Here is a 9,394-nt window from a genome sequence, read left to right as displayed (position 1 = left end):
AGCGATCCGGCGGGCGTCGGTTTCTGGTGGACCGGCGTAACATGGTTTCGCCAGGATCGAACTCTTTATTTCCATCAGATTGCGCGCCGCTGGCGTCATTTCCAACCAGGTTATCATGCGTATTTGTTCGGCTGTCTGTGTCTGGCGCACCTGGGCTCTGGGGTTCTCTCGAGGTCAGTGGTGCACCGGTTTCGCCAGCTTCCGTCTGCGGTGCCTCAACCCCGGGCTCTTGCTTGACTTCTGCTTCACCGTCAGCGAGTCCCGTGCTGTCGTTTTCTCTTCCTCTCAACTGGCCATAATGCCGGCGATGATGTTCGCCGTCTGCTGCCTTGATGGTTACCATGCGGTGGCCTTCGGGGGTCTGTACGACGCCAGCCTTCCACCTGGCTTCTGTCCCGTAGTTCCTGTACCAAACAGTCTCCAACTTGGCGAGTGGTTCCGGGGTGCTCCGTATCTGCGTGAGAAAATGGCCGACATGACACGACGTTATCCAACTTGCATCGAGGCTCAAAACCCAGCAGCATGAACGCTGGCGTTTTCCCGCTGGGCAGAGGGGTGCGGCGATACTGTAACAGAATTTGGTCTAATCGGCCTTGCAGTGTGCCTCTAGCGTTCTTGCGCAGTCCCAGTTTAATCGTTCGCACTGCCCTCTCTGCTAAACCGTTGGACAGCGGATGATAAGGCGCGTTGCGAAAGTGGCGAATTCCGTTTTCATTCATGAGCGACTGAAACTGCGCGCTAGTGAACTGTGGCCCGTTATCGGAAACCACGGTTTGGGGCAGGCCAAACCAACTAAACATTGATTGTAAGGCTTCGATAGTCCGTCCCGCGCTGGCTATCTTCACTGGGCTCACCTCTATTCACTTCGTGTGCGAATCAACCACGATGAGCAACATATGTCCCTCAACCGGGCCGGCATAGTCTGCGTGCACCCTTGACCACTTTTCCTTGGTTTCCGGCCATGGCACAGGCTCCTTGGCAGGTGGCATGCTGCTACACTGCACACATACAGGGCAAGTGTTTACCACACGTTCAATGTCCCGATCCAGCCCAGGACACCAAAATATGGAGCGCGCCAACTTCTTCATCGACGTCATCCCTTGATGAGTTTCGTGCAGCTTGCGTAGTACGGAATTCCGGGCGGCGACCGGAATTATCGCTCGGTGCCCCCCGTAGACAATGTTATTACTGCACACCAGTTCGTGTTTTTTAAAAAAGAATGGACGTAAGTCTGGTTTTGATCTCGGTAGTTTCCTAGGCCAGCCGTCGCGAATATAGACAGCGACTTGCTTGAGGGTGCTATCTGCTTTTGTCGCCCCGGCCAAATCACTAGACGACATCAGGATGGTGTCTAGTTGCTCAGCAAAAAGTACGTACTCATGGGCGTCGTTATTGATGGACTCCATGGTACTGGCATCGTGCTGGTAGCTTGCCGGAAGGCGGCTCAGGGCATCAGCTACCGGAAGGGTTTTTCCTGCCTTGTACTCGATCGTGTACGTGTAGCCACTGAGTAATAAAGACCACCGTTGGATTCGTGCCGCTGCCAGAGCAGGTACGGGCTTGTCCGGGCTGAGCAGTCGCAGAAGTGGCTTGTGATCTGTAATTAGCGTGAAAGTATTACCCAGTAGGTACTCACGAAATTTGGTCACCCCAAAGACAACTGCTAGCGCTTCACGCCCGATTTGTGCGTAATTCTGCTCTGCCGCAGTCAGAGTGCGCGACCGAAATCCAACTGGCTTCGCTTCTCCGTTGACCCGTTGGTATAAAACAGCCCCGATGCCGTAAGACGACGCGTCCGTTTCTAACACGAGGGGCTTTTGCGGATCGTAGTGCGTGAGGAACTTGGCGCCTTTGACGAGGCGTTTCGTTGCTTCGAAAGTGGCCTCTTGTCTTGCTCCCCACTGCCAACAGGCGTTTTTCTTTAACAGTTCATACAACGGTGCGAGAACAGTGGACAAGTTGCCAAGGAATGCATGGTAATACGTCATAAAGCCGATGAATGACCGCAGCTCTGCCACACATGTGGGCCTGGGCATTCCCGATACTGCTTCAATGTTCTCCGCTTTCGGCAAAAGGCCATCTGCGCATAAGCGGTGCCAAAGATACTCAACTTCTTTCTTCCGTATTTTGCATTTGCTTGGGTGAAGCTTCACACCGTAGTCCCGTAACCTCTAGAAGACTTCGCGCAATTTTTCGCAGTTGTCTTGCTTCTCTGCCACAGCCACGTCATCCAAGTAAACTTGAACACCCGGTATTCCTTGAAGGATGGCTTCCATGCGTCTCTGGAAAATTGCTGGGGCGGACGCTACACCGAAAGGGAGCCGGTTGAAGCAGAATAGTCCTTTTTGCGTGTTAACGACTAGAAGCTGCTTTGCGTTCTCATCTAGAGGTAGCTGACTGTAAGCATCCTTTAGATCGATTGTGGAGAACACTTCACCTCCACTTAAGCTAGCAAAGATGTCTTGAATTTTGGGCAACGGATATTTTTCCGTGTGGCAAGCAGCGTTGACTGTTACTTTGAAGTCACCGCAAAGTCGAATGGACCCATTTTTCTTTACTACCGGAACAAGAGGCGTTGCCCAGTCAGCGCAAGCAACTGGTGTCCAGATTCCTGTCTGAACGAGACGATCTATCTCTTGGCTAACGGCTTCTCTCATCCCGTAAGGCACGGCACGTGCCTTAAAGAAACGAGGTACGACACCTTCGCGCAAGCGTAGCTCAACGGGTGGCCCTTTGATTAAACCTAGCTCTTCCGAGAACAAGTTCTGAAACTCGTCTAACAACTGCTGCACTTGTAAATCGTCCTTAGTAGAGGATGGCTTACCGGGGGCAGCCTTCATTCCGACGGCGAGAACCTGCCTTCCGTGCTGTTCGAGGGCTTTGATGACGTCCCGCCAACACAGATCCGGTCCAGAGCACCCCAGCACCACCAAGGTAGCGTCCAGTGTGGTCCCGCCGTACGTCATCGAGATATTGAGTTGACCCTTGACGGGAAGTTGACCGAGGAAACAAGTCAGTTGCAAGGTAGTCTTCTGGAGCCGAGGCCAAAGGTGACGGTATTTGGTGTGGGTAGGCCATGTGATTATTGTCACGGGGGAACCGGTGTCTACTTGCATTCGGAGGGCCCCGCCATCCCATTCCATGGTGCGATAAATTGGCTGGACCATGTTCACTGATGCCACTTGCAAGTTGAGCAGAAATTGTTCGTAGTCGTCATTATCAGACCACTGACTTTCACAGTGGAATACTTTGTTTTGCTGGGACTGGTGCTGCTGGCACACACGGGCTAGGTGTCCTTGCCTCTTACAAGTGAAGCATTTAACAGAATGGAACTTGCATTTTTCCGCTGTATGACCACTTTTGCCGCAGCATGGGCACGTCCCTTCGTGCCGCCAGTCTTCCCTGCTCGCCGACTCTCGTAGTGACGGATGCCTAGTTGGTTGGCCTCTGTGCTCTATCGTCATAGCGTGCACATTGCCCGTGTTTTGCGCGCTGGCCATGTGGTCCACGTTTGCCGCTGTCATCTCTGCTGCACGCGCTGCCTCTTCCGCCTCCCTCAGCGTGAGTTCTGCTTTTGCCAACAGCTGCCGACGAACACTAGCGTCGCGCAGGCCGCAAACAATGCGGTCCCTTAGCATCCTGTTGAGGGCGCTACCGAAATTACACCTGCTTGCAATCTTTCGTATTTCCACGAGAAATTCATTTGCTGACTCTGCTGCAAGCTGCTTCCTTGTGAAGAACTTGTACGATTCAGCGATTTCGTTGCACGCCGGAGCAAATCGCTCACCCAGGAACTTCACAGCGTCTTCGTATTTCAGGTCCTGTATCTTCGCCGGCGCGCATCGTGCAGCCAATAAATCCACTGCCTTTGTGCTCAACGCCGTGACCAAAATTGCCCTGCGTTTCTTCTCGTCCGTGACGTCGTGAACCTCGAAGTATGCTTCCAAGCGTAGCCGGTAAGCCTCCCAGTTGTCCGCCTCCTCATCAAAACCCGGTGGGCCCGCGGGCGCAGCCATGGTCGCAGCGCGACCAACGGTTCGACCGCCTCGTCGCCACTGAAGTGTACAGACACGAAGGTACAACAGTGAACCACGTTTATTGGGAGCGAGGCTTTTTATAGCCTCTGAAGGGTATGCGCACACAACGTGCGCAGTGGCATTGACATGTGCAAATGACGATGCATCAGTTTTGGAGATGATGGTGACTGCATGCAGACCTTTCAACAAACAGCTGTATTTCTAGCTGAAGAATGGTTTGAGCAGCTATATTTTTTGCCGGCGACACAAGCTGAACTAATATAGATGAATAATCTGAATAGGTTTATGTAAAGATATCCATATAAGGCCATATATGAAAGCATTCATATAAGACCTTATATGAATGCTTCTATATATAGCCATATATGGCCATATACAGCAACAACAGTACATGGGTATACAAGGCCCATATATATCTATATCAGCAATTGGGCATATCACGTTATATAGGGCCCATATATGGGGATTCCATATAAAGCCAGATATGCCCGACTCGTGATGTAGCCATATATGGGAATTTTTATATAAGTCTATATATAGGATTTTCGTAAGGGTTTAACATCAGTCTCCACATTTTCCTTCAGCCAGTGAGTGAGCGGCAATGGCTGCAAGCATGTGTAGTTTGTAGCCACTGTTCCGTTGTTTTGCACGGGCGGCGACAATGACAACTGGGCTTCTGCCGAATGCGTCGTTACACAAACACACTGTGTATTAGGATAATGTAGAAGTGGCTGAGGAATTTCACGCGGATTTTCATGCTGCCCAATATACCGAGTCTTGGAATGGTTTAACCACGTGGTCTCCCGACTCGCCACCCCCTCACTGGCTCTCCGAGGGCGTGCCCAATACCGGTGGCAGATAGAGTGGCACTGCTCTCAGTATTGTGCTCCCCACTCCTCACTGCCCTGCGCCTCTACTCCTGTTCTAGCTCTCAGTGGAATTCGCCATAAGAAGACAAAAAAACCTACCCAGGTGAGCGAGAGAACACCCTATCAGTGGGGAATGCTGTAAGGGAACGTGGGGAGTCTTATCTTACTGAAAAAGCACCGTGAGCGAATGGTCGTAGCACCGAATCACACTACAACGGCGTCGGTAAAAACACGTTTCCCGCTACTGGAAGAGGTGGCGGAAATAGCCATAGCCATATCTAACGCAGAAAGCAGGGGGAAATCAGTGGTGGTGCTCTCTGATTCACAGGTGGCCTGCCGATTGTTTCTCCGAGGTATGCTACCCCAACCAGTGTGCAAAATTTTAAATAAGCCTATACCAGGATATCATCACATTATATAGTGTCCTGCTCCCGAAGTTCTGGAAGGGAACGTTATGGCAGACGGCATAGCTCGAGGCTTCACGAACCGAGCGACGGCAATCGCAGACGTTGAACCCTTTTCTAATCCACATGACATCCTTCTCCACCAAAAGGAAGAACGAAGTGTATGACCTTCCGCATAAAGACTTGGATAGCTAGCAAAGCAGGAATCGGAGGCGCATAAAAACCAATAGCTCTCCGCCTGAGTAGAATATATCCTACGCAATTTAGAGAAACATCTTCGTGGTGTTCAGACACACTGACGCTCAGCCACATAACACTGGAGTGCACGAAAAAGCCCACACACATCGACAGTCCACACGCTATTAATCGTCAACACATGTCATACAAGCAGTGGGAATCATGGCTTGCGGACGAGCCAAGCAGAGCTCAATAGCTTTTCTTGACCAGGCCCAGTGATGCCCTCGTGCCAGTAAAGCCTTGGACTGAGAGCCTGACCACAGCTGCCTGCATTTACATTTCTTTTCGTGAATAATATTTCTTCTCCTCGCATCTTTCTCCTCGGGCTGCACGCCTTTGTTTAACTGCCAGATGGCACTTGTGTCTAACGTGCATCAACGCGCTTGTTTGCCTCCGCTACACGCTCGAGGCACTCTAACACAGCACCTGCAGAATACCATTCACCGATTTTCTTGTGCAGAACATCAAATAAACATTTGGACCACTCTCCCCAGGCGCAAAACTATTTTCACAATGCAATATCGCTGTCGGTTTCAGCGGAACTGCGACGCCAGATACAAGTTGTGCTGAATACGATGAAATGGGAACTGACCTAAGTGGACCACAGCAATCATTACGTTGTACGTGCAGATGAAGATCATTAAGTAATATGGCAGTGAAAGTATCAACCAAAAAAGAGAAACTACGTTCTAATATGTAGGGAAATAAAGCTTTGGGTTGATTGACTTAATGATTAGTTTGACGATGGCCTCAATAATTTATTTAACTTCTTTTATTTATTGAATCAAGTAAAAAGATTTTCATGGCCATGGCATAAACACCTCTAGTGAGCTCTGATGGGACAAGAACCTATAGGAACAGGTAATAATAAATGTACAAAGCCAAGTCAGTACCTTTGGAACGGGCGTCAGCCTGTACAAATATAAACAAAACTGATCAATGAGGTTCCAAGCGGCTTCTCCGACAAAATAAAAAAGTTATTCGGAACACTACACACCTTCTCACATAAGCGGTGGCACCTATTCGATTAATGGACACTACATTCAGGAACACAATATGGTAGTACACTCTGTCGTGATTGGCTTACGGCACCCGTTCCTTCTACAGGACCACCAACAGATTGTGAAATGAAGGGTACCAATTAAATGCGCATAACTACTCACAGGTGTGTAACGAGTAGTGTGCTTCTTTGAAAAATGATGAATAATCTCATAGTATAAGCTCCTCTACTAAACAAGGAATCAGTAATGGCGTAATGGGTACCGTGCAACTGTGCTTCTAATAGTTCTCCGAAATGTGCATAAAAAGTCCACAAAAGCCGCTCTTCAGCTCTCACTCTGACTCTACTGCGCGTTTGGCGCGGGCCTGACATTATCATGCTTTTATTATTGTTTCTTAACCCGAAAGTGTTTAATGCTGCGGTCCTGCACGGTTCCGCCGATATATTTCCGTCACGGATATTACGTTGCAAAATGTATACGAACAGATTGCAAATAGAAAAAGTCACAGCATCTCTTGCTAACGGGAACCACGTTTACATGCGAAGCAGCGGGCGCTAACACTTACACTGGCGATAGCGTTGACCCTGGCACTCCCCGCGGCGTTGCGTAGGAGACAAATCTGAGAAAGTGCAAAGCACGCAGTGATGGTGCTTCCTACTTGAACATGCGTCCCTGCTATTGGGCAATGAGAGACGGAAAGTGCCATTTATACACTTAGACCGGCCGTCCGCTTGTTGTTAACGCACCCACTGCGAATTTTTATTGTTCAACAACGAGCAGAAGAAATGTTCCCCTGGCGGTACCATGGAGGTCAAAATCCATTGCCTGTGTGTACGGGGCGTCCATTTAACAGCGGTGCAGAGCAATCAGTTGGTTTTTAGCTGCGAAGCAGCTCTTTGACAAGCCTGTATAACGCTGTCCCATACGTCCACACGAACACCCTCGCCACAGGTGTTGAGCGGTGCGAAAAAGGTAAAGTTGCAGCTGCATGTTGACGTCACTCTCTCACCCGCAGTAGCTGTGGACCCCTGCGACAGCTTCTGCTCACCACACACTACTCTCCTGCTTCACTCTCTCCACCACCCACAACGCTCGACCACACGTTGAGTGAAAACATGAGACAGATTAAATTGTGCTTCTGAAGCGATCATACTGAGGCGCCCTATCATTGAAAATGGCTAGCGGGCTCGTCCCTGCCACTGTATAAGATACAAAGTGTTTGAAAATTACACCGTGGTCCATACGACTGCTGCAGACGCGCAACTGAATAGGTTTACACTATGAGCTCGTTTTTCTGCGATAAAACTTACATGAAGCCGAACCCACTTTCCGTGCATTTGCGTTTCAAATGTGTACTTGAGTAAACGCTAGACCACGTCTTGCTTCTAACCGTTCTTTCAGCAACTGCTTTGACGCCCGTTTCAACCGGGTAAACGCCGTGCGCACTACTGCTGCTTCGCATCCTATCAGGGTTCCCTCAGGTGAGATGGTCCATATTTTGGGGCTTAGCTTCTTAAGCAGTTAGGTCGTGTGTCCCCGATGTATGCAGCAGAAGTAGTAGTAGAGATAGGTAGCCCCTTTCCCCCCGCAGGGGCGTCTTCTTACACAAGTGTTAGGTGTGTAGCGACACTAAGGACCCGAACTAACGGGTGGGGGGGGGGGGGTTTCGACTCCCTCCCACGCTTAGCCGTGCGTGGCTGTGCCATGCCCGGTGGAAAGGGGATCCTGGGGTTGTTTTTCTTTATATATACCACAATGGGTCATTCGGGCATTACACAGGGGGTTTTAGTTGTACAATATATTCGCAAATCAAAATATTGTTAATATGTAATGAAAAATCGTAAACAAAGAAAAATACAGTTTTCAGCCAAACTTGCAGAAGGATAAAAATGGAGACATGAACGAAAACTAAACAATAGGGGCACGGCTATAGTGCAAAAAGTATAAATAAATATGCATAAAATTGCCATAAACAGAAAACACAATAACAATGAAAAAAGAATAAACATAAATACATACATATTAACACGCATAAATAGATTAGTCATATGTTAAAAAAATATTCAACTCATTTACAAAAGCCGCATGATCAATGATTGAAGCGATGTCCCGTGGTAGTGTTTCCCAGTGATGTATGGCTCGAAGTAATGGTGATTGCTAATACATGTTTGTGCGTGCAGAGAAAGGCTGTATTTTGAATTGGGGATCAACACGTTAGGAAATATTATAGGGTGTCTTTATTTGAGCTTCGCGAAAGCAGAATTTACTATGATAAAATGTATGAAAATGTGACAACAGTGACGACAGTCTGTGCTTTTCAAGAGGGGGTAATGAAAGTGAGTGTTTAATATCTGCGATGCAGTAGTTTCGAGAATACTGATTGGAGATAAATCTTGCAGCTCTGTTTTTTATTGATTTGAGTTGATCGATGAGATATCATTGATATGGGTTCCAGATGATGGATGCATATTCAATCTTTGAACAGACAAGTGTAATGTATGCTAGCTTTTTAGTAGTAGAGTTCGTCAAATACAGGTTTCCTTTAATAAATTCAAGTGTGTTCGACGCCTTACTAGTTATGATATCTATGTGCACTTTCAATGATAGATCAGATGATAAAACAATTCCGGGGTATTTAAACATGGATACTTTTTCAATGGGGACACCTTGAATTTTATATTGGTTCAGTTCTCTTTTATGTGCTCCTGTAAATGTCAAGGCCTTAGTTTTGAAGTTGTTGATTTGCTTTACCACTGGTGACACCAAAGGACGAGTTTGAGCACACGCCGGGTGATTGGACCTTTACGGCCCCCCGGCAGATTCAATACACCCTTTTGGCCGCGGCT

General features: G+C 48.4%; 1 protein-coding gene across 1 annotated transcript; it reads right to left on the bottom strand.

Moving 5' to 3' along the window:
• Positions 1 to 860: 860 nt before the first annotated feature.
• LOC142765907 (uncharacterized) lies at positions 861 to 4,016 on the bottom strand. Its single transcript, XM_075867711.1, has 3 exons — positions 2,825 to 4,016; positions 1,434 to 1,597; positions 861 to 998 (listed from the first exon to the last, which is right to left on the bottom strand). The coding sequence occupies exons 1-3, from the start codon at positions 4,014 to 4,016 to the stop codon at positions 861 to 863; spliced, it is 1,494 nt and encodes a 497-aa protein (XP_075723826.1).
• Between the last annotated feature and the right edge of the window lie 5,378 nt (positions 4,017 to 9,394).

This window comes from Rhipicephalus microplus, chromosome 6, assembly GCF_043290135.1.
Source record: "Rhipicephalus microplus isolate Deutch F79 chromosome 6, USDA_Rmic, whole genome shotgun sequence".
Taxonomy (NCBI): domain Eukaryota; kingdom Metazoa; phylum Arthropoda; class Arachnida; order Ixodida; family Ixodidae; genus Rhipicephalus; species Rhipicephalus microplus.
The sequence above is the reverse complement of the archived record's forward strand: the minus strand, read 5'-3'. Positions and strand labels throughout refer to the sequence as shown.